This window comes from Eubalaena glacialis, chromosome 3 (genome assembly GCF_028564815.1).
Source record: "Eubalaena glacialis isolate mEubGla1 chromosome 3, mEubGla1.1.hap2.+ XY, whole genome shotgun sequence".
Classification (NCBI taxonomy): domain Eukaryota; kingdom Metazoa; phylum Chordata; class Mammalia; order Artiodactyla; family Balaenidae; genus Eubalaena; species Eubalaena glacialis.
This window is the reverse complement of record NC_083718.1, coordinates 116,608,479-116,634,680: the sequence shown is the minus strand read 5'-3', so window position 1 is coordinate 116,634,680 and position 26,202 is coordinate 116,608,479. Positions and strand designations below refer to the sequence as shown.

Here is a 26,202-nt window from a genome sequence, read left to right as displayed (position 1 = left end):
AGCCCTGGTGAGAAACAGTGCCTGGTATGAAGTGAGAGCTCAATGAAGGAAAGTAAATTGGGAAGGCAGTGAGGTGGAAATGAAGAATATACTTAACACTCTTCCCTGAAATATCCTTATTTTTACAATGGAAATAATTCCCCTCTCTTTTTGAAGAATATTTACTGAGCACTCACTATTTCAGGTGCTAGCTCTATAGCGATAAACTAGTTCTCCTGGAACTTACATTCTCCTGCAAGACATTTATAATAAATAAGAAAACAAGGAAGTAAATCAGCTAATTTCAGATAGTAATAAATACTATAAGGAAAATAATAGGTCAATATGATGGAAAGTGGTGTGTGTGGTTTCAAAATATCAGATAAGATGATCAGGGAAGAAAGAATAGAGGAAAGAGGGTCAAGGGCTGAGCCTTGGGACACACCAACAAAGTGCAGAGGAGGAAGCAACAAAGGAGTAACAACACCAAAAGTCTCAGATAAAACTTCCAACTATTTTATAGGAATAAAGGAGATTACGTATATGAAAGTATGACTGTACTTCCTTACCATGTCTCCTTAAGTAGCTTATTGTTTGGTGTAGTACAGTGAATTGAAATGTAAAAGGATAATGTAACACAAAGTAACAGGTATCTTTCATAAAGGAGGTACAGATAAAGTGCGGGGAGAGTTCAAAGAAAGGAATTAACAATACAGGTCACGGCAAATATTCATTCTTCACACCCGGCTTAACCAACACCTCTCTAGAGCTTTCCAGACCTATATTAGCAGAGTTGATCACTTCTTCCTCTTGTCACCATGGTAACTTATACATTCCCCACCACCGCCTATAGCATTGCATTCCTCCTCATCTGTTTACAAGTCTATCTCCTCCACTAAACAGGGAACCCCTTCCACGCAGAAACCGTCTTTTAAAAATCTCTCCCACAATGTCTAGCGTATTCTCAATAAATTCTGAATAGATGAAAGAGGTGAGGAAATACTGAAGCAGGGGTATTGGAATGATAATGGGGAATTAGGGGCAGAGCTGACTGAGGTCAGTGCCAAAGTGGGTTTTATATCACATCACTAAATAAAGAAATCACTCAGCCTTCTTGTTATACATCTCTCATACGGTGCTGCTAACAACACAGGGTACAAAAAGACAGGGACCAAATACTTATTGACTGAGTTCAGATTAAAGGTTATTTTAGCAGTGAAAACTAAGATTCATTTTCCCACATCACTGCTAGCCCCTTTTACCTTCCCTTATCTAAATAGGCTGTAAATATAAGAATAAACGACATGCAACAAAATGGATGAATCTCACAGACAAAATGATAAATGAGAGAAGCCAGACTCAAGAGTACATACTGTATGATTCTATTATATCAAGTTAAAGAGCTGACAAAATGAACCTATGGTGACAGAACACAGAAGAGTGGTTACCTCTGGAAGAATATAGACTACGAAGGGGCAAAAGGGAACCTTCTGGGTTGCTGGAAATGTACTATATCTTCATCTGGTTTGTGGTTACATGGAGACATACATACACATGCACATGTAAACATTTACTAAGTTGTACTTAACATTTGTGAACTTGACTGCACATACATTATACTTCAAAAATAATTCAAATAAAAAAGAGCGTAAAATAAGTAAAAATAAAAGCAGGACAAATGATAGTGATTAATATAGGCAACATGATAATGTTAATATACTTACTTCATCTCCCTCATCAATTAATCCTTGAATGGCATTAAAAAGAGATCCATATGCTCCTACCGTCACAAGGATTTCTTTATTTGGATTTATTTGATTTTGATAAAACTTTTCATATAGGCAGGACAGAGCTTTCACAAGTGATGGATGACCCTGTTGAGTAAAAGGAAGAACAAAACCTTGAATTTAATTATGGGACCTACTTCTTTGAGATAGTTTGGCTCTAAAATGTAAGAATTTTTAACATCTGGGTTTTATAATTTTCCGATTTGTATTTTTAAATGGCAATAAATTAAAAAGTTTTTTTTCCTATTTTCAGAGGGTTCCTGCATGAATGGTCGTGAAGACTTGTGGTAAGTTTTTTTTTAGTAGAATCTATGAAATCTCTGGATATCCTAGGCATTCCACCACAGAAAGATGGAGGTTGTGTTGAGGTAGAGAGAAAGAAAGTAACTAGTTGGAAATAGAGAATATTAAGTAAGAAGCCAGTGCTGAGGCTGCATAATTTTGAAAGGGAGAGAAAACATGTCTAAAGTGAATATTCTCCTTCCCTGCTTGTCGTAGGACCCCATCCCGGAACAACGGTAAAGGAAGGGCCAAGACAGGACTGTGGAGAAGCTGGAAGTAGGGGACAGCTCACCCTAGGAGATAAGGGTAAGGGTGGGTGTTCCTCTGGTTATCAAGTTGGGACAGTTGGTTCCAGAAAGCCAATTACGGAGAAGTGATAGAAGTACATTCACGCACAATACAATATAAAATACAAGCTCACACCCCACATAGTTCTCAAATACTTACAAAGCCCCGTGTGTACTGATTCAGACTATCAATTGCTGCAATCTTTGATAATTCTTCCTTTACATATACAGGAGGGGATATATCTGGAAGGCCTTGGCCAAGATTCACAACAGAGGGGTCTGCAGCCAACTTGGTAAATTCAATCCTAAGATAAAAAATACTAATATTAGTAAGTATTAAAATTACAAAGTTAGCTTTTTATACCTCATAGTCTTTAAAAACTGAAAAATAAAACTTAGTTTAGTCTTACAGATCAAAAAAAATTAATGAATTCATGACAAGAATTTTACCATCTACAAAATGACTTTACCTGGAAAAATGATGGCTGAACTGATGAACTTAACGTTTCTTACAAATCTCAGTTCCATGATACCCATATTTTAATCATATATGTATTTTTCTCAACCATCTGCTGCTAGGTTCTCTTATCAACCATTAGAAAGGAGCGCTAATAGGAAAAGTTGATGGATTAGAAGGTAAGTTCCACAAGGGCATCCACCCAATCTGTCATTTTCTCTATTTCCAGTGCCTAGCTCAGGACCTGGCACATTTGCTAAGTGAATAAATCAGTGTATGAATCATTATTTCCTTCCATTTCCACTGAATGGATGAATTAAAGTAAGTGGTTTTATTTATAGACTATAGATAAAGCTAAAAATTCCCAAATAAGGATATAAACATGTGGAAGAAAATAACTTCACCCAATGATTATTGTTTATTCTAAGTTACTCACCACACATTGCTATCAAGGCCTTCAATTCGTTTTGCATTTTTGAATTTCAAAGACATTTTCTGAAAGATATAAATATTGAAAGGGTTTTAAAACTTCTTTAATCAAAACAAAAATGCCAGAAAATCATGGGTAACTCTTGCTTTTCCCTATCGGCACCATGGAAAAAGCAGCACTGTAGAGATAAATTCTAGACGCCAATACAAAGTTCCGAAGAGGAATTCATCTCCCACCTACTGCTCTAAGGAGTGTTTTTCCTTATGAACCTTAGATGTTTATCTTCTCACATAAGAACAAAAATATCACCCTAGCCTAAAAAATAAATCAATTTAAAGGCCTGAAATATACTGAAGAGAACAATAATGATACTAAAAAAATCAGTTTAAAGAAATATCTTGAGGGGACTTCCCTGGTGGTGCAGTGGATAAGACTCCGCACTCCCAATGCAGGGGACCCGGGTTTGATCCCTGGTCGGGGAACTAGATCCCACATGCATGCTGCAACTAAAAATCCCGCATACCGCAGCTAAGAGTTCGCATGTCACAACTAAGGAGCCCACGTACCACAACTAAGGAGCCAGCGAGCTGCAACTAAGGAGACTGTGAGCCGCAACTAAGACCCAGTGCAACAAAACATACAAATAAATAAATAAATAATCTTGACTCATGCTGTGAAGATCATTTTAGGTCAGGTGTACTAACAGTTTCACAATTAAGTTCCTTGTATGGCATACAGGAAGCACCAAAACAAATGGTTTTAAAACTATTTAATAAGGAGTTCTAAATAATAATAATAGTAGGTAACATTACTGGGTACTAAGTATGTACCAGGCACTGTTCTAAGTGTCTTAAATAATTAACTCATTTAATATTTACAACAACTCTATGTAGTGGTTCTATTATGAGCCATAATTTACACATGAGGAAAGTGAGGTACACAGAGGATAAGATCATGTAACTTTACATCTGCCCAATTCACGAAAGCTAGTAGCATTTAAACCCAAACAGATTCAACTCAGGATGTGAACCCAGGTAGTGTGACTTCAGAACACATATTCAGTACTGTTTCCACATACTGTCTTTTACTTAACAAGACCTTTGATTACTAGAATGCTGTCTCTTAAAAAAGTATATTAGACATTTAGGTCAGGTCTACTCACATCAAGCAAGTTAGGGCTGGGGTATAAAAATATTAAAAGCTAAAATTATGGAAGAGCATGCAATATTTTAGTTCTTTAGAGCCTAAAATTAAGTTTATATTATCTCTCAAAAGCACTGAATTAGTTTTGGGTTCATTGTTGCCAAGCTGCTGGAAATTAAAAAAAAAAAAAAAAAGATTGGCAGCATTTTTGCAAAGATTTTCCTAATAGAATATTAAAGTAATTTTAATTCCATCTGGGAGGGAGATAATGGTTATTATTAAACAGACCATTGTTCTCATTCTATTCCCAATAATGGAACCAAGAAAAATATCTTTTTACTCTCATATTTTTAATCTTTGAAACTCCAGTGAAGTAAATCACACGCAAATTCTCCAGAGGTTAATGTGCCTTCCAGAACAGCCAAATGATTAAATGCCCACCTGAACATGATGCTGTTATAGAGACTACAATTATAAAACTAAAACTCTGAGATAGAAAAGGTATTCTAACAGTTGTTCTTTGTCATCTCTAAAACATGTTTAAAGTTAATGATTCATTTAATCTATGACTACAAACACAAAGTAGAAATTCATATATAAAAGTGAGCATAGTCTACAGTAGATAATTTAGACACAAAGTCCAATTTCACCTAAAATATTTGGATAATTGCGGTCAAAATGCATTTTTCAGATTTAATTTTCTTCAACATTTGTGAAAGAATATTAGATGAGCCTCTTCTCCCACGACTCTCTGTGCCTCTGTTCCTTCCCACTGTATGCCTCAACCATTCTGACCTGTTAAATATACTATAAGTCTTCTCTCACAAGCTCCATATGTGATCCTTCCCTTACCCAAAAGGTCTTTCTACACCAATGTTTCTCAGCCTTTTCTTTTTGTCACCACCGTGCACCCCCTCCCCCAACCATGGAGACTTTTTAGACATTTTTTCTAATCATGTCTCCGCTGCTCCCTCATTAAATATTAAGGAATAAGATTTTGTCGGATAGAGTTGAGCTTTGGAGGATCACAAAACACTGTAATAACCAAGATTTATCTCACCTGCCAAGCACCAGTTTCTCCCTCTTGGGGGCAATAATGCCCTTGTTAAGAATGCATGTTCTGCATTCGATCTAAGCCCTGGTCTCCACAACCTCGTCCCTTCACTTGGCTAACTCCTATTCCACCTGCCACCTTCAGTTCTCAAGTTAGACTTCATTTCCTCCAGAGAGCCTTCTCTGATTCCCCAAGTCATGGTTAGAGGCTCCTCCTATGTGTTCCTATGACATGAAGCATTCCCAGCATTTACTACATAACATTGTCTTTTTTTCTGTTTGTCTGTATTCTTCCTTAGACTATAAGCTCTACGAGGACTATTTCTAGGTTGTTCACTGTTCACTGACTGTGTATTAATCGTATTTCTCCAGAGAAACTGAACCAATAGGATGTGCATATATATATATATATATATATAGTGATTTATTTCTAGGAATTGGCTCATGAGATTTGTGGCAGCTGGCAAGTTCAAAATCTGCAGAGCTCCAGCAGGCTGGAGACCCAAGGAAGAGCTCATGTTGCAGCTCGAGTCTGAAGGCAGTGTGGAGGCAGAATTCCCTCTTCCTGGGGGAACCTCAGTCTTTTTTTTCTGTTACAGCCTTTAGCTAACTGAATCAAGGCCACCCACATTATGGACGGTAATCTGCTTTACTTAAAGTCTACTGATTGAAACGTTAACCTCACCTGAAAAATATCTTCACAGAAACAATCTAGACTGGTGTTTGACCAAACATCTGGGTAGTGTGGCCTAGGCAAGTTGACAGATAAAATCAACCATCAGAGTGTCCAACACACAGTACTATGCCTAGCACATAGCAAGCTTTTAATAAATATCTGATGAATGAATGAAAAAAACCCACACATTAGGAGTGAACTTATGGCGTCAGCTACCTTAAGTTAATGCTTCAGTAACACATGACCCCAAAGTCTTGGTTGCTTAAAATCATAAGGTGTTATTTCCTTATCGTGCTACATATTCACTGAAAATTAGCTGTTGCTCTGTTCCATGTCACTCTAACTCTTGAGACACAGGCTGATGAAATAGCCTCTATCTGGAATATGGCTAGTTTCATGGCAGAAGGAAAAAATTCTTAAAAAGTTTCTGCTTAGATGCAGACACATCACTTCTACTCACATTTTATTGGCCAAAGCAACTTCATGGCTAAGCCTGACACCAACATGGCAGAAATGAAGTCTGGAGTTATAATGAGATGCGTGGTTATTATGGGTTGAATTGTCCCCCCCCCCCCCGCCCATTCTTATGTTGAAGTCTTAACATCCAGTACTTCAGAATGCGACCTTATTTGGAAATAGGTTCACTGCAGATGTAATTAGTTAAGTTGAGGTCATTAGGGTGGGCCCTAATCCAATGTGAATGGTGTTCATATGAAAAGGGGAAATTTGGAGACAGACTGGCATACAGGGAGAATGTCGTATGAAGATGAAGGCCGAAATCAGGGTGATGCTTCTAGAAGTCAAGAAACACCAAAGTTTGTCGGAAGCTGGGAGACAAGCATGGGACAGATTCCACCTCACAGCCGTCAGAAGGAACCAATCCTGCCAACACCTTGATCTTGGACTTCTAGCCTCCTAAACTGTGCGGTAATACATTTTTGTTGTTGAAACCAGTTTGTGCTACTTTGTTAAGGCAGCCCAAGGAAACGAAGATAGCAGTGAAATGTATAAGACATGCTATAATGCCCAAAGACATCAAGATTCAGCAGTAGGTGCAAATGCTCACTGTCTAAGAATTACTGTCCAGAGTAGATCCGGTATTAGGAAAAGAAAATAAACCTAAAATCCTATGGGGAATTAAACATGAGCCCCAAGTGTACAATGGAACATCTGTAGGGCCTGTATCATTTCTGGGCAGCTAACTCCATGAGGTAGCTTCCGTTCCCAGGTAGATTAACACCTGGCATACATATACTGAACTGCTATGTTATAAATGCAAAACTGCTCGCGTACTAATAAGCAGCACCTTTTGCTGTTAATGTGAAGCTGAAAAATTACAGTTCTACAGAATCACCATTAAGTGCCACTCTTGGCAGAGATGAGAAAAAGCTTATTGTTATTGTCTTTAAAATGTTTACTGTACCTGTCAGAATAGCTATCATCAGGAACCTTCGTGCACTATTGGTGGGATTGTAAATTGGTGCAGCCACTATGGAAAATAGTATGGAGGTTCTTTAAAAAAATTAAAAATAGAACCACCATATGATCCAGTAATTTCACCTCTGAGTATTTACCCGAAGAAAACAAAGACACTAATTTGAAAAGATATATACACTCCAATGTTCACTGCCTCATTATTTACAAACAGCCAAGACAAGTGCCCATGGATAGACAAATGGATAAAGAAGATGTGATGTGTGTGTGTGTGTGTGTATATATATATTAAACATGGTGTGTGTGTATATATATATATATACACACACACATACACATACATACATAGAATATACTCAGCCATAAAAAAAAATAAAATCTTACCATTTTTAATAACATGGATGGATCTAGAGGGCCTTATGCTAAATGAAATAAGTCAGACAGAGAAAGACAAATACTGTATGATCTCACTTATATGTGGACTCCAAAAAACAAAACAAACAAACAAAACAAAATGAAAACAGATTCACACATACAGAGAACAAATGAGTGGTTGCCAGAAGGGAGGGGCCGTGAAATAGGTGAATGGGGATTAAGAGGAACAAACCTCCAGTTATGTAAAAAATAAATCATAAGGATGTAATGTACAGCATAAGGAATATGGTCAATAATATTGTAATAACTTTGTATGGGGACAGACGGTTACTAGACTTATTGTTGTGATCATTTCATAATGTATACAAACGTCAAATCATTATGTAATACACTTGAAACTAACATAATATTGTATGTCAAATACATTTCGACTTAAAAAAAATGTTTACTGCAATGGTACTGGAACAGGAAAGTCTGGAAAGAAGAAAAAAATATTGCCCATTATCCTAAGACTCAAACATACTCAAGTTTCAGTTGTATATAATTTGAGGGCCCTACCTGATTGACCTGATGCATTTAGATGGGATAGGACAAGTGTAGAAAAAACCCAAAAGGTGAGCTGAAGCTGGGGAAATCAAGGCTGTCAATATCTGTGAATCACAGGGTATGAGTCAAGTATAAAAGAGATAAAGAATGAAAGAAAAGGCCAGAAACAGAAATTACAAAGCTAATTTTTTGAGAGGTGAAGACAAGAACCAGGCATGAGAAGCAGATGGACTGAGGTACTTCAAGACTAGGCTGGAGCAGAAAGGGAGCACCCATGTAATGGGCATGCCTTTAATGTGGTGCCAGGCTGCTGGGGTAGCCTAAACATATATTATCTTTTAGATCTATGAATTAGGTATTTATAGTTGTAATCACATGTGATTTTAAAAAAAATTTTTGCCTTTTCTCTTGACGGAGTATCTTAAACATTTTATGAATTTTCTTAGTCATCATAAAATTTTCACTTTTAATTAGTAGGTAATATTTCAGGTTATGAATCACACCTTACTCCTTCATTCCCCTAGTTTGTGCATTTATTATTCAAGTGTTTGGCAGTTTTAGGTAGTATGTTTCTTCTGTATATTATGTGGTCCCTGCTTTGTTTCCTTCAGTTTTAGTTTGATGTGGAAAGTGAATGTTTAAACAGATCTGTTTCAAAAAGAAACGTTGTGCCTCTTTCCCTTTGGAAAGGTGATGTATTGACACATTACCAGTTTGAGAGTCTGCTAGAAATTTGATAGTTCCCCAACCTGACTAAAAGGAAACTTTGTTATACTCTTTCCTAGCTTGGAGAGAGAGAAACAAACCAGTGCATAGATGCCTTTGAAGCTCCAAAACTATATGAATCAGATCTCTTAGTTGCACAGGCAGAAACTCAATCTCAACAGCTTAGGGAAAAAGAGGAATTTATTAGAAAGCTCATGTCACCATGAGAAGGTAGAAGGTGCAGCCAGCATCAGGGGTAACACTGAAACCAGAAACTTAAACCTCATCAGGGCTCTGCTTCATCTACTTTTCTATGCAATCTCTGTCTGCTTTTCTCCACATGAGACAAAACACAGTTATACCTCCCGATTTCACCACCATAGAGGGCCTGAGAGCTGCCTTCTCTGGTGCCAATTTCAAAAATTCTAGGGAAGGGCTCTGAATGGCTCCTCCCCCCCCTCCCCAATTTAAACAGTACTATATTAATATGCCTGTTAAGACTATAATGAAAAGATATTAGAGCAGTGTGAAGCAAGATCATGAGAGAAATAGAGATGTAGTCAACCAAGGATGCCATTTTTTTGGATGCTTTTTTTTTTTCAAATGTACTTACTACCCCATCAAAAAACAGTATAGACCTCACTCCACAATCTCCAGCCCCTCTAGATGCGCTCCCTGAGCTAGAACCTGTCACTGCCCCTGGTAGTATCTTTACAAATATACCAGCGCCTAACAAAACATATGTTTGGAATGGGGAAAAGAGCATTTTCCAGAAAGATAGGAGGAACTGCTGTCCTTAGAAAAAGGGAGGGGGTCCCAGGTCACAGCAGTCTATGAAAGTCCATCTAAATGGGAAGGCTGATAGGGAGAGGGGTGCAGACACCCTACTTCTATGGCAGAGCTGAAGGTATGCAGTGTAAATTTCTATGTCTGGAACAGAGAGCCGGGGAAGAGGTGAATGGAGAACCAAATTCTAAGGCAGGGGTGAAATTAAGTTTCCTCCTATATACCAACGCATCTCATATCTCCCTTATATTTGAACCACATTGGCTTTCATTCACTCATGGAACAAATATTTATTGAATACTTATTTTATACAAGGCACTTTTCTTCTTGGGATACATCAGTGAGCAAAACAGACTAAAATTCTCTATTCTCATTGAGCCTTTCTTCTTTCTATGCCTTAAACACTCTAGGTTTGTTCCCATCTGTCATGGATTATATTACTCTGTATAATTATTCACCCCTCCTTTTCGGAAGGAGTGACTTTGAGATTGGACATGTGATTTGCTCTGGTCAATGGAATGTGAGTGAATGTGACATATGGTCCAGGAGAAACTTTAAAAGCTGTTGCATGGTTTGGCTCAGCCTCTGGTTCTTCTCTCCTCTACTGTGCGAAGACCATGTCTCAGGTAGGGGTTACATTTTTACCTTAGATCCTGAAATTAAAAAAGACACATAAAGTGTAGCTGCAACCTGCAGCAAAGCCACAGCTGACTTATAGCCTACATAAAACCTGAGTGAGAATGGGAAGGTTACTGTTATAAGAAGGTAAGATTTGGTGGCTTTTGTTACAGCAGCAGAGCTGACTGATATAAAAGCTTTTGCAATTGCTGTGTCCTCTGCCTAGAATGCCCTCTCTTAGGTCTTCATGTGGCTGGTTCCTTATGTCCTTCTATTCGATATGCTCTCTATTCAAATAGAACCTCCTCAGAGAGGGCTGCCAAAATGATATGCCCTAACGTTACTCACCCCCTCTCTCCCACTAGTACCACCAATGGTTTTAGCAGTTTTCTCTATTTCATTTTCTTATGACATTCACAACTACCTAAAATTATTTTAACTTGTAAATGATCTGTCTCTCACTAAAATGTAAACCTCAGAAAACAAGACTTGTGTTGCTCATTGCTGTATCTCCAGTATCTAAAATCATGTATGAAAGGTAATGTGTTCAAAAGTATTTTTTGAACATATGAATGAAATCCTACCTCTTTAATTATCCTCATGTTGCATTATTTCAATGGCATTCTGCCTCTAATCCATCATTTGCAGTGCTCCAGAGCTAAACACTTAAAACACAGACTGGGGGATGCTACTAGCTTGCTCTAAAATCTCCAGAGACTCTCCTCAGTCCATGAAACGTAACTCAGATTCGAACCTGGCACTCAAGGCTCTTAATCTCCTTTCAGCTTTCTCTCGCTCTGTGCTGCTGCCTCATATATAGTGACTCAACAGCATAGGACCACTTGCCACTCTCTAATTACCTTCAGTGCGTTTCTGTTTCCGATGCTTTTATTCAAGTTCTTCCCTCTGTTTGAGATGATCTTCTCCATAATCCCCACTGTGGTTGGCTCAGAAATGACCTCCCCCAAAACATCTGCATCTTATCCCTGAAACCTGTGAATGTTACCTTATAGGGCAATATATATCCTTATATCCTTGCAGATGTGATTAAATTAAGGATCTTGAGATGAGGAGATAATTTTGGATTATCCAGGTGGGCCCTAAATTTAATCACAGGTATCCATATAAGAGGGAGGCAGAGAGAGAGAGATTACATACACACAGAGAAGGCCATGTGAAGATGGAGCAGAGAGTGATTTGAAGATGCTGGCAATGAAGATTAGAGTGATGTGGCCATAAGCCAAAGAATACCAGCGGCCGTCAGAAGCTGGAAGAGGCTGGACTGGATTCTCTCTAGAGCCTCTGGGGGGACTCTGGGTGACAATGATGTATCAAGGTAGGTTCAATGTTTGTAATAGATACACCACTCAGGTGAGGGATGTTGGTAATGAGAGAGGCTATGCATGTGAGGGCCAGGGGATACATGGGAACTCTGTAGGTTCTGCTCAATTTTGCTCTGAAGCTATAATGCTCTTTAAAAAAAAGAGTTTATTAAAATTTTAAAAACTTAAAAAAAAAAAGAGCTGCCAGGGCATTGTGAAATCATGTTCTCTTTCTCCCTTTGGACAAAATGCTGCTCAAGCAAGCAGACACTAACAGAATTATCTCACAGGTATTTGATGTTTTCTAAGGTATGGCTCTCCATTCAAAAAAGCAGACAAATTACATTGTTTTGCCACTAGATGGCATAGGAAAATAACAGAATGTTCCTGTAATGAAAAAACTGAAAGTGGAAATGCAAAGTAGGGATGTAGACTTAAAAGACTCAACAAAATATAAAACACTCATATACATGTTACCCAGATTCAGTAATGATATCAAGATTTTGCCTCATTTGCTTCATCTCTCCTGCTTTTCCTTTTCTTTCTTTCTTTTTTTTTTTTTAATTGCTGAGTAATTTTAAAGCAAATCCTAGAACTTAAGTCATTTTGCCACTATATACTTGGCACATATCTCTAAAAAACATCGATATTCTCTTATATAACTTCAATGTCATCATCACAGCTTACTAACAATGATTCCTTGATATCATCTAATACCCAATCTACAGTCATATTACTCTGAGTGTCTTTAAAAATATCTCTTTACATTTCTGTTGATTGGGTCAAGTTCCTAAACAAGGTCCATATATCATACTGGTGGTTAAGCCTCTTTCCACCCCAGAGCAGTCCCTCTGAAACACTACCCACCACCACTTTTCCCCTGTGCTGACTTGTTGAAGAAACCAAGTCAGGAATCTATCCTGTGGTTATGACCCACATTCTAGATTTGTTTGCTTTTCCAATTCGTTACATAACTTGGTCCTCAATTTGCCATATTTCCTATAACTGGTCTGCACTTACAGTCACTATATAATATCCTTTCTTGAGTAGACAGAGCCAGACTTTTAGAATACCAGAGCTAGACACAGGTGAGAATGGTATTTTAGTTATGCCACTTATAAGCTGTGTGACCTTGGGCAAGTTACTAAACCTATTTAAGCCTCCACTGTTTCATTTGTAAAACAGGATTATAACAAATCATAACTTGAAGAATTTTGTAAATATAAAGTGACATAATAAGGGGATTAGATCAAGATAGCAGAGTAGGAGGACATGGAGATCACCTCCCCTAACAAACACATCAAAAATACATCTACAGGGGACTTCCCTGGTGGCACAGTGGTTAAGAATCCACCTGCCAATGCAGGGACACGGGTTCGAGCCTTGGTCCGGGAAGATCCCACATGCCGCGGAGCAACTAAGCCCGTGTGCCATGACTACTGAGCCTGAGCCCTAGAGCCCGTGAGCCACAACTACTGAGCCCACGTGCCACAACTACTGAAGCCCATGCGCCTAGAGCCCGTGCTCCACAACAAGAGAAGCCACCTCAATGAGAAGTCTGTGCACTGCAACAAAGAGTAGCCCCCGCTCACCGCAGCTAGAGAAAGCCCATGCGCAATAACAAAGACCCAACGCAGCCAAAAAAATAGATAAATAAAAATAAATAAATAAATTTACAAAAAAAAAAAGAATGCACAGACTGAATATAGCATAGTAAGATGTTTAAAAAAAAAAAAATACATCTACGTGTGGAATGATTCTCATGGAAGACTAACTGGAAACTGACAGAAGGACGCCTATACAACCAAAGCTGCAAGAAAGATTTCCACGTAACGGGGTAGAATGGAAAAAAGGCTTAGGGTAGGGAGCTCCGCCACAGTGAGGGATCTGAAAGGTCTGAGAGAACCCTCACCCTGGGGAGCAAGCGGGCTGAGCCACAGACGGGGTGTCCTAGTCCCAGGGTCCTACATGGAGGAGACAAGCCCCCTGGCTGCTGGGAGAATTTCTGGAACAGAGAGAACTGGAGAAGCCTAGACTTTACCTGTGAAGAGTACATGGGGGCTGGCCTGCCAATAAACAGGGCAGAGAGAGCTCTGCACTGGTGGCTGCTGGCTCGCTACATTTCCCAATCCAAGCAGAAAGAACACCCCAGCCCCACCCACTCCACATCACAGCTTGGCACTAGATCTGGGGCAGACACGTCCTGGGAGAAGACTGAATCTAGGGACACAGAGATGGCCTAGGGGCCTGGGTTATTGTTCAGCTGGAGTGGTGACCGTTGTTAGCGCTTACTCCTGCAGTGCCTGGGAACCACCGTGACCAACATGATGAGGTCCCTTTCACAGACACATGAGTGTACCAGCTCCACCCACTCCACGCCAGAACTTGGCACTGGATCTTGGGCAGACAGGTCCTGGGAGAAGACTGCCACAGAGGCAGCCCAGATCTCTGGCAGCAGCACAGTCGCCTCATTTCTTACAGCCACAATGTCCTGGCCCCAGCCCCAGCCTAGTGAGTGCTTGGCCTGCCTACTCCACACCACAGCCTTGCACTAGATCAGGGATAACCACAACAGGGTTAGGGATGTGACTTTGGGTTGTGTCTGAGTGGAGCCACAGACACCTACTCAGGTGGTGCATCAGACCTTTGTGAGTGCACAAGCCAAACACTCAAGTGGAATGAAGCCTGATCAATCCAGAACCTCAGTGCTTCTGCTCCAAAAACTGGTGAGCAGACCCTACCACTGACAGGGTGGTGACAGCCACAGAGCAGACAGGAAGTCCTGCTTCATACCCTGCACAGGCTCTAGATCCTCCAACACCAACCACAACCCCTAACAAGGTGATAGCAGTCAGCACACCCTAAGGGAAGAGCTGGCTGGCATCCATATCAAAACCAGCCTTCACACCAAGGACACTGGTTTGTGTCTTTGAAGGATATGCACAGTCTGCCCAGGGATGCTCCAACATGAAAGCACCCCTACAAGAGCACAATAGATAACCATTTCTCCCCAGTTCATAGAGAAAGAGAAAGTTAAGTCAAATGAAAAGGCAGAGGAAATTCTCCCAATTAAAAGAGCAAGAGAAAGCCCCTGAAAAAACTAAATAATGAAACATATAGTCAGTCTACCAGACACTGAGTTCAAAGAGTTATTAATACAAATGCTGACTGAATTAAGAAAGAGAATTGATATAAACACAGATTATTTCAACAAGGAACTAGAAACTATAAAGACCCAATTGAAAACAGATAATTGAATTTCTGAGATAAAAAGCACTCTAGGAATAATGAATAGCCATCTTAAAGACACAAGAAATAATCTGGAAGATACAATAAATCATCCAATCAGAACAACAGACAGAAAAACAAATGAAAAAAAAAAAAAGAAAGCAACATATGAGATCAATGGGATAATATAAAGTGTGCCAATCTATGTATAATAGGGGTTCCAGAAGGTGAAGAGAGAGAAGGGATTGAAAATGTATTTAAAGAAATCATGGCTGAAAAATTCCCAAACCTAAAGAAGGAAACAGATATCCAGGTATAGGAATCACAGAGAGTCCCCAACAAGAGGAACTCAAACAGACCTACAGTAAGACATAATTAAAATAGCAAAAGTAAAAGAGAGAATTCAAAAGGCAGCAAGGGAAAACCAAAGAATCATTTACAAGGGAACACCCATGAGACTATCAACTGATAGAGGACCCAGCAAAACAAAATACAAAATGAAAGAGGGGCAATTGCAATACCACAGAGATTAAAAAAAAAAAAAGAGAATACTGTGAACAATTATGTGCCAACAAATTGGACAACCTAGGAAAAATGGACAAATTTCTACACATACAGCTTGCCAAGAATGAGTCAAGAAGAAACAATTTAAACAGACCAATCACTAGAAGCAAAATAGAATCGGTAATTAAAAAAACTCCTCGCAAACAAAAGATCAGGACTCAATGGCTTCAATGGGGAATTCTACCAAACAAACAAAAAAAGAACTTATTCTTCTCAAAGTATTCCAAAAAAGTGAAGAAGAGGGAAAACTCCCAAATTCACTCTACAAGGCCACCATTACCCTGATACAAAACCAGACAAGGACACTACAAAAAAAGAAAATTATTTCAGGCCAATATCTTTGATGAATATAGAGGCAAAAATCCTCAACAAAAGATTAGCAAACTGAATCCAACAATACTTAAAGAGGATCATATACCATGATCAAGTTGGATTTATTCCAGTGTCACATGAATGGTTCAACATACACAAATCAATCAATGTGATACACCATATCAACAAAAGGAAACGCAAAAACTACATGTATTCTCAATAGATACAGAAAAAGCATTTGACAGAATTCAACATCCATTCATGGTAAAAACTCTTGTCAAAGTGAGTATAGAGGGAAAGCCATTTATGACAAACCCACAGCTAACATAATATTCAATGGTGAAAAGCTGAAAGCCTTCCCACTAAATTCAGGAACAAGAAAAGGATGCCCACTTTTGCTGCTTTTATTTAACATAATATTGGAAGTCCTAGACACAGCAGTCAGACAAGAAAAAGAAATAAAAGGTATCCAAATTGGAAGGGAAGAGGTCAAACTGTCACTATTTGCAGATGACATGATACTCTATGTAGAGAACCATAAAGTCTCACACAAAACCCATTAGAACCAATAAATGAATTCAGCAAAGTTGCAGAATACAAGATTAATATACAGAAATCTATTGCTTTTCTATTCCCAAGTAATAAAATATCAGAAAGTGAAAGTAAAAAAAAAATCCCATTTAAAATCACATAAAAACAAAACAATACAAAACAAAAAACCTAGGAAGAAACTTAACTAAGGAGGTGAAAGATTTATACACTGAAAACTATAAAACACTGATACAGGAAATTGAAGATGATTCAATGAAATGAAAAGATATCCTGTGCTCTTGAGTTGGAAGAATTAATATTGTCAAAATGGCCATACTACCCAAAGCAACCTACAAATTTAATGTGATCCCTATCAAATTGCCCATGAAATTTTTCACAGAACTAGAATAAATAATCTTAAAATTTATAGGGATAGGGAGAGTGGGAGGGAGATGCAAGGGGGAGGGGATATGGGGATATATGTATACATATAGCTGATTCACTTTGTTATACAGCAGAAACTAACACACTATTGTAAAGCAATTATACTCCAGTAAAGATGTTAAAAAAAAAAATTTATAGGAACCATAAGAGATCCAGAATTGCCAAAGAAATCCTGATGAAAAAGAACAAAGCAGTAGGCATAACCCTCCCAGACTTCAGACAATACTACAAAGCTACAGTAATCAAAATAGCATGGTATTGGCACAAAAACAGACACCCACATTAATGGAACAGACTAGAGAGGCCAGGAATAAATCCACCCAGCTATGGTCAACTAATCTATGACAAAGTAGGCAAGAATATACATGGAGAAAAGATAATCTCTTCAATAAGTGGTGCTGGGAGAACTGGACAGACACATATAAAACAATAAGGTTAGAACATTCCCTCACACCATATACAAAAATAAACTCAAAACAGCTTAAAGACCTAAATGTAAGATATAACATCATAAAACACCTAGAAGAGAACATATGTGAAACAGTCTTTGACATAAATTGTAGCAATATTTTCTTAATTAGCCTCCCAAGGCAAAAGAAATAAAGGAAAAAATAAACAAATGGGACCTAATCAAACTTAAGTTTTTGCACAGCAAAGGAAACCATCAATGAAACAAAAAGACAACCTACAGAATGGGAGAAAATTCCATTTACAATGGAAGGAACCCAAGCATCAACAGATGACTGGCATAAGAAGATGCGGTATATATACAATGGAATATTACTCAGCCATAAAAAAGAATGAAATATTGCCATTTGCAGCAATGCAGATGGACCTAGAGAATATTATGCTTAGTAAAGTAAGTCACACAGAGAAAAACAATACTATATGACAGCACTTATATGTGGAATCTAAAAATACAAATGAATGTATATACAAAACAGAAACAGGCTTACAGACATAGAAAACAAACTTATGATTATCAAAGAGTGTGCAGGGGGAGGGAATTAGGAGTATGTGATTAACAGATACAAACTACTACACATAAAATAGATAAGCAACAAAGATTTACTGTATAACACAAGGAACTATACCCAATATCTTATAATAACCTATAATGAAATATAATCTGCAAAAAAATTGAATCACTATGCTGTACACCTGAAACTAACATAATATTGTAAATTAACTATACTTCAATTAAAAAAAATAAAAAATAAGGTGAGATATTGAATAAAATGCCCAGCAATATGTCTGATACATAGACAGGCAAGCAGCTGCCCAGTGAAGGTCAAGTCTAGCTGATGACAAGAGATAATTTCAGTTTATATAACAGAAATACCCATTCTAATAAAATAATTATAAAGTAGCTAAAAAAATTATGTTTTTTGGACATTGCAGAATATGTGCAATATTATTTCTGTAAGTGATTAAGCAATACTTACAGCAGAAGTAGAGAGTCCAAGGATTTTTGAAGCACAAATTGTCTTCAGGAATTTAGGTCTACTGCCAAGGGTGCACAGTCTCCCCCGGGCCAAAAACATGCTACAGGACAAAAGAAAAAATTTTAAAGGGAGTAAATATATACTTATATCACTATTAAACATTTATAGCTAGGTGATAGACCATAAACTTGTATAAAATAGAAATAAAATTTATTGATAGCTGAGTTTTCTTTCTATGATATAATCTCTCATCACTAGAATCATTCTAATCATTCTAATAGAATCCTCCTTATACAAATTTATGCATGTGTCGTTTTAAAGTAGAGCTCTGTAAGGATATGGTGAATTTAAAAAACAAAGTTCTAATTTAGTCAAGAGCATTAAACTACAGGACGTAAAAGTTCCATTCCTAGTAGGCATAAAATCCAGAATATTTCAGTCTAAGAACTACTTAAATTTCAGAATCATCTGGAGAAGTCACTAGTAAAAACGCAATTTGTAACAGTAAATTAAAGTTGTTAGAAACAGGTTATTTAGAAAGTTGTTTGAAAAGGATTATAGTAGGTCCTTGATAAATATGAAGAATATATGAATGAATCTTCCCTTATTTTCTCAGGTGGTACTGCCTTCAACAATTCCAGAAGATAGCTAGGTAGCTGGAATCTATTGAAATGGCTTGCTAAGAGGCATGAATCTGGATTACTTCTCTACCTGTAAGGAAATCATTATCAATCATGGGTCAAAGTAGGGAGATCAAAGCAAAATAGAATTCTTATTATACTGCCATTTAGAAGTGAAAGCATTCAGGAAAGCAGAAACTTCCCATAAGGTTTTACTCTGACAATGTTCTATCAGTGGATGGCATTTCCTTCATCTCTAATAATCAAACTTTTAGAAAAAAAAAGACATACTTTATGGATTCAAAGGGACCACTGAAACTATCAATAGCTATGAATCTCTTTAAGTTACCAAAATGTGAAGGCTACAGATGTGAAAAATAATATATTGGATGTTTCTTAAAAAGTGAAATAGAAAATCCTTACCTTGTCAATAAAATCTCAGCTTAAATGGCAGCCTCTTAGCCATTCTACATCACATCAGCCTAGGTTAATTCTCTGCAAAGCAGTTTCTGTTTGTTTGGCTGACCACTCACTCATTCATTCGATAATTTAATGTAAGCGCCATGCACAGGGGGACCTGGTGCGTTTAGTTCACCACTGTCTTCTCTGGCACATAGGAGGCACGTGATAAATAAATGTGTCAAATGACTGAATGAATACGTAAAATCACATTATAAATTAATGATTTAAGTGAACTATGTATGATGAGTCCTTTTATGAAATATTGATTCCTTTGTAAAGTAAATAATTACCTTTTATGTTTTACGTCTTTCAAGTCAAAGACTAGGTTTTCTTAAATCAATAAATGCCTATTCTTTGGTCATTAATAGTTCTGTTCAGGAATAAAATATTAATTGGATTAGGCAGTAGGGCTAGTTCTGAGGAAAGGTGTTACCAAACAACAGTGACTATGTTGAACAATCTTCATTCAGTATCATAGAGTTATTTGATTTAGGACAATATATTTTTCAGAAAATAAATGTCCATTTATTTAAATTCAACCTAATTTATTTGGTATTAAGTATAAGTAAAATTCTTTCTTGCAAGTAGAAAAGTGAGAGAAACCTCTTCTACCTTCTTCAGATAAATGGGGTTGGGGAGCTGGGAGGGGAGCAAACAGGACTAGGAGTCAGGATACCTGGATTCTAACCCTTATTTTTGATATTAAAAAAAGGTTTCTATCCTTGGACAATTCCCTGACCCTTGGTGGGCCTTAGTTTCCCCATATTTCAAAACAGATGAATAAATGAATCCTTGGTTTCAAGGTAATCTCAGAAAGTACTGTAAGTCAGTGGCTGGTTGTGTGTGACCTCAGACTGCAGGTCTTGGGAGATTCCCCCCAGGTTGGGTGAGCCACACCCTCTGGCCACCACACCTCAATACCCATTCCCCTTTGGAAGTCGACACTAAATCTACCTGTTTTCATCTGGAAATCCCAAAGCCTAATTCCCACCTCTTCTTCCCTGTTTTCTGCAGCACATTACCGCCATAATGCAATGTATTGCCTGGAAACTGACCCAGCCCTTCATTTCTCTTCCACTTTCCAAACTTTCTACTGTGTCTTTTGGAACAGCTGCACCATTCTCAGCAAATCCCATTACATCTTTATGTTTTCAGAGTGTTCCTTGTACCTCCTAGCTTGAACTGAAACCTTATTGCTCCCTGAAGATACCACTCCTATATGCCTCAGTGTCAGCTTTTGCTTGTATATGCCCCACTTATCTCTTTCTTACCATCTATTTTACCATCACCAGACTACCACTTCCCTCATCTGCCTCAATGATATTATCTTCTGGCCTGCTGATAACCCCTTATCATTCATTAGAGATTTTGTCACTAGGCACACAGTTTTCTTCTCAACTCTAAGTACTGTGATCATCCCAGGTAATTCCCATGTCTTCAGAGATGGCCCATCCAACAACTGACATCCCTGTGCCCATCGCTCTTCTCTTCCATCCCACCCTAGGCACTCTCTCCTATAGTCACACCCTGCACCTTGCCATTACCTCAATCTGGTCTAATTCCAAAACAATTAATTGAAGTATTCTGATCTTTGACCATAAACTACCTATCCTTCCAATTTGCTTACTTATTCTAATGATTACTATTCTTAAATATCATCAAGATCTCTAGGAGGCTGCTTCTCCTTTTCTCAATCAGCCCTCACCTTCCTTTATTTTCCAATTTAGACGCCAGTTCCACTGCTTCAATAATGTTCTTTACAATGCCCTAGCTCCCCCTGTCTGTCTTTTATAGACAGGTATCTATAAAACCCTGGCCCTGGATGAACTCAATTACAGTGTCTCTTTTTCCTATGGCCCATGAAGCTATGGACTGCTGGAGAAAATCACAAAGGATAGGATTGGTTTCACCACAAATTATGGTCATTAATCTCAAATTGACCCCCAACACTCTCCAGCATTTCTACTATATTTTATAGGTAGAGGATGGCAGAATATACCTCTCCCAAAATTGCCACTTTGGCCTAAGGATTATTGTGAGTTAAAGGCACTGGAAAAACAGCCGAGGCAAGAAGAGTGATCTGATCTCCCCCTTTCTTCCTGAAAACAGGAGATAAAATTCCCATGTGAAAAATACCTGCCCTATACTGGGAAAAAAGAAACACTCTTAGACAGGGAGTTAAAGCTGAGAGAATTCTGTACAAACAGACCTTGTTAAAATAATTCTTATCTTCCTTTAGTCTCCCCATATTTTTGGGTTACTTTTCCACAATGGCCTCTCTTTGTTCAATCTAGCATAAAAGCACTTGGTTTTGCTACTTCTTTGGGTCTTCATTTCCTTGTGAAAGCTCCTGTGTCACACAGAACTTTTATCAAATGTGTGCTTTTCTCCTGTTAATCTGTATTATGTCAGTTTAATTCTTGGGCCCACCCAAAAGCCATAAGAGAATAGGCAATATTTCTCTCCCATAGTACAAAATGATTATTTAAATTTTTCCCACACTCCTCTAACATAAAACCCTCTTTAGTCTAAGCAGCTGACCTTGCTCTCTATCAGAGAAAATAGAAGCCATCAGATGCGAACTCTTTCAACCTACCCACATCTAAAAAACCAAACCTAAAAATATTCCTTTTTTCTTCCTACTATAATAAAGGAAGTGACCCTGCTACAAAAGGACAGTCCCTCCTCCCATGACTTAGATGTCATTCCTCTCCCCTCCACAGAGACTTTGCTCCATTGAATAGTACCCCTCTCCTCAGCATATTCAGTTTTCCTTGCTCAAGTCTCCTCTAGTTATTGGGTTGGCCAAAAAGTCTAAGGTAAAAATAAAACACACATTATTCATTTTCACCAAGAACTTCATTGAACAACGTATTCACTGTTTTGTTCCACGACCTTCTGCCATTTTTCAGGCAACTTCATAATTCCATCTTCCCAAAACTTTCTATCTTTTTGAGCAAAGAACTGTTCCAGGTGCCTTTTACAGTCTTCGAGGGAATTAAAATTTTTTCCATTAACAGAATTTTGTAAAGACCGAAATAAATAGAAATCCAAAGGTACAATGTCTGGTAAATACGGCAGATGAATCAGAACTTCCCAGTCAAGCTGTTTTTGTCTGGTCATCAAAGAAACATGTGGTCCTGCATTATCCTGATGGAAGATCATGCGTTTTCTGTTGACTAATTCCGGACGCTTTTTGTCAACTGCTGCTTTCAGTTGGTCTAATTGGGACCAGTACTTGTTGGAATTAATCGTTTGGTTTTCTGGAAGGACCTCATAATAGAGGACTCCATTCCAATCCCACCATATACACAACATCACCTTCTTTGGATGAAGACCGGCCTTTGGTGTGGTTGGTGGTGGTTCATTTCGCTTGCCCCACGATCTCTTCCATTCCACATTATTGTACAGTATCCACTTTTCATCGCCTGTCCCAATTTGTTTTAAAAACGTAACGTTTTCATTACGTTTAAGTAGAGAATTGCATGCGGAAGTATGGTCAAGCAAGTTTTCTTCGCTTAACTTATGTGTAACCCAAACATCAAAGTGATTCACATAACCAAGCTGATGCAAATGATTTTCAATGTTTGATTTGGATATTTTGAGTATGTCGGCTATCTCCCAAGTGGTATAACGTTGATTGTTGTCAATCAATGTCTCGATTTGATCACTATCAACTTCAACTGGTCTACCTGACCATGGAGCATCGTCCAGCGAGAAATCTCCAGCACAAAACTTCACAAAACACTTTTGACACGTTCAGTCAGTCACAGCACCTTCTCCATACACTGCAGAAATCTTTTTTTGCGCTTAGGTTGCGTTTTTACCTTTCTTGAAATAATTAAGCATAATATGCCGAAAATATTGCTTTTTTCTTCCATCGTCAATATTAAAATGGCTATACAAAAATTCACCAATTTTGAGAAGTTTTTTAAAAATGCATGCTGATATGACAGCTGTCACAATACAATCTAATAAAATTGTTTCGAATGAAGTTAAAGACAACTAAATGCTACTAGAGCCATCTTATTGAAAAAAACCGAACTTTTTGGCCAACCCAATGAAAACACATCATTTTGTTAACTGTCCCCTTTCCTCAATCTATACTCCTTAACCCAGTGCAATCTGATTTTTGTACCCATCATTCCACAGAGGCAGCTCTTGTGCAAGTCAATTTTGACATTCATATTGTTAAATTCACTGGACATTTTGCAATTCTCACTTTCCTTGAGCTCTCTGCAGCTTTAGATCAGCTGGTCAAGCCCTGTCTCCTCCCAGAAACACCATTTTTCCTTGGCTTTTGACCTATGACAATCTCTCATTTTCCCAAATTTAAATGACAGAATTCCTCAATGCCCAGATCTTTTTTCTTCTCACTCATTACTCTCTCACTAGGTAATTTCATTGTAAAAGGAACTGTGAGGGCACCAGTGAATTATCGGCTCCAAAGAAATCTAAGCAGGCTGATAGATACAGATTCAGAACCCTTGAAGCTTTTTTTCTTCTGTACTTTAAATAAACATTTTTTGAGCAGCACTTTTCTAAAGCAATTAACATTCCATATGCATATTCACCGAGAAGCTAAATGAATAAATTGGGATGTCATTGAAAAGTTGGACAAAATCAAAAGGTATATGGCTTTTCATTTTAAACAGTATTTTCACTGTATTTTTTTCATTTCAAAATCAAAAGGTATATGGCTTTTCATTTTAAACAATATCTTCACTGTTTCATTTATACTTAAAACCAGTGTTCTGTGAAGAAAATCAGGAAATTGTGAATCAGGGTGATCTAGTAAACCTGATTATGGCATATTATACATAAGATAAGCTCCACAGTCATATACACATGATCAATAGAAAATTAAACTATTTATTATCATTGGTGTAGACTGTTTAAAATGAAGATACAGAAGATATGTGTGGCACAGCTTGAGGGGACCTGAAGCTGAGAAGGCTGATGGATTGTTGGAGAATCCAGAGCTAAAAGATGAGTAAAGCAGTCAAGATGAATTGTAAAAAGTTTGAAACTCTGGACTTAAACCCAGATAATCAATACATAACCACTTTGCATATGTGGAGGAGAGGTAGGAAAAGATTTAGTGAATTTCACAAAGTACAGATGTTCAGGTTAACAGCAAGCTCAAGGAAGATTAATGTGAGGTGACTGCAAAAAGGCCTAGTGCTAATGAATGCACAACCCAGGTTAAGAGTCTGACCCAAGGAAAGTTTATTTCCACCTCACGTTCTACCTGTTGGTCCACTTCTATAATGTTTATAAGGCTTACTGATACAACAGAGGGCATATAGGAGGTGAACAAGGTACTGGCGGGGGAAGTACAGTGGGAATAAGCCTCAAAGCCATGTCACTGAAGCAAGAATGGAAAAAATCAGCCATACTGAGCCGGCACAAGACTTAAGTTAGGAGACATGATCCTGAAATTGCTGAAAAGCTGTTTTGTGAAAATGGGATTCGTGTAATTAATTATAAATTTCTGCAGAGGGAAGGAATCTGGCTGTCCGGTTTAAGTTGTCACGAGTTTGGTTTCAGCCCCACGTGAGTTAAAACTTTGTAATGGTGGGTGTGCAGCCCGGTGTGGAAAGAGCTAGCTGCCCGGCTGCGCCCTCAGGTAGCAGCGGAGGAGCCGCGCGCCAGCAAGACGGAAGAATGTCCGTACTGGGTGGGGGGGCTCCAAAAGCAGCAGATTGGGCCTCTTTTCTCTTTTCTCTAAAAACTATGGGTTCCACTAAGAGTCACTTATGTGGCAAGTGAGCAGCCTTTGTTCCCTTTTTTTAATTGAGAATCCCGATTACGGATGAACTGGAGTCGGTGTCAGCTTCCCACACCGTTTACAAAATGCCCAAATTGCAAAAATGAAGCGCAAAAGGAGCAGACGAGGACCGGGGTCCAAGGGACTCCACCGTAGAAGACCAGTCACCTCAAGGCCACTCCCTCTCCGGAACAAGCAAACTCTGAAATTCCAGCGCTGACCCTCTGCTACCAGCCCCGTGGTCCGCCAGGGCCGGGGGTCAGCGGCCCAGGCCCGCGCTCCCGCCTCAGCTCCGGAAGGCGAGTCCGAATGCTGAAGGAAATCCAGCTCCGGCTCTTCCTCCCAGCCCGCCAGGCGCACGGCCCGGCGAGCGCACCCCAGCTAGGCCTCCCTCCCTCCCAGCCTCCCTCCGCGCGGCTCCGCACCCGAGACCACCGCCGTCACCGCCACCAAGTGCCCGCCTTGCGACCCACTCACACCCCTCGCGCGAACAGCTCGCCTCCCTGAGTTCCAGTACCGCGAGGCCTCGAGAGCCTGATGGGGCGGGACTCGGACGTGGGGGCAGAGCCTGGACGGGATTGACTGTGGGGGGGGGGTCGGGATTCCAAACGCCGATTGGCTGAGGGGTAGGCCGGGGTAGCGGACTGGACGCAACTGGGCGGGCGTGGAGAAGGGGGCGTTGAAAGGCGCCGGGCACAGGAGAGTAAGGGGGCGGGATGGAGGTGCGCGGGGATGTGGCCGGGGATTGGCTGTGGTGTCTAGACTCGGGCGCGATGTGCTGTGAGGACAGCCGGGAACCGGGACTGGACTTGTCAGGCGGAGGTGCGGAGCCGGATCAGGGCTGTGCAATAGAGGCGGGTCTGGGTAAGGGGTGGAATGGGGCGGAGGCTTGTATATGGCCGGGATTGGGTATGAAATTGAGGTCTAATTGGGTGTATGTGACCTA

General features: G+C 39.1%; 1 protein-coding gene across 2 annotated transcripts in view; it reads right to left on the bottom strand.

Annotated features, from left to right (window-relative positions):
• Window positions 1–25,787, bottom strand: part of KYAT3 (kynurenine aminotransferase 3) — a 50,795-nt gene extending 25,008 nt beyond the window's left edge. Inside the window, exons 1-5 of one of the 2 annotated variants that reach the window (XM_061186359.1) lie at window positions 25,734–25,787; window positions 18,405–18,504; window positions 3,229–3,287; window positions 2,496–2,640; window positions 1,704–1,853 (exon numbers count right to left, since the gene is read on the bottom strand). In XM_061186359.1, the coding sequence (XP_061042342.1) occupies window positions 1,704–1,853; window positions 2,496–2,640; window positions 3,229–3,287; window positions 18,405–18,503 (453 nt within the window). In that variant the 5' untranslated portion in view covers window position 18,504; window positions 25,734–25,787. Of the gene's footprint in view, window positions 1–1,703; window positions 1,854–2,495; window positions 2,641–3,228; window positions 3,288–18,404; window positions 18,505–25,681 lie in introns of both variants that reach the window. The other variant, XM_061186358.1, reaches the window with a different exon arrangement.
• Window positions 25,788–26,202: the final 415 nt, after the last annotated feature.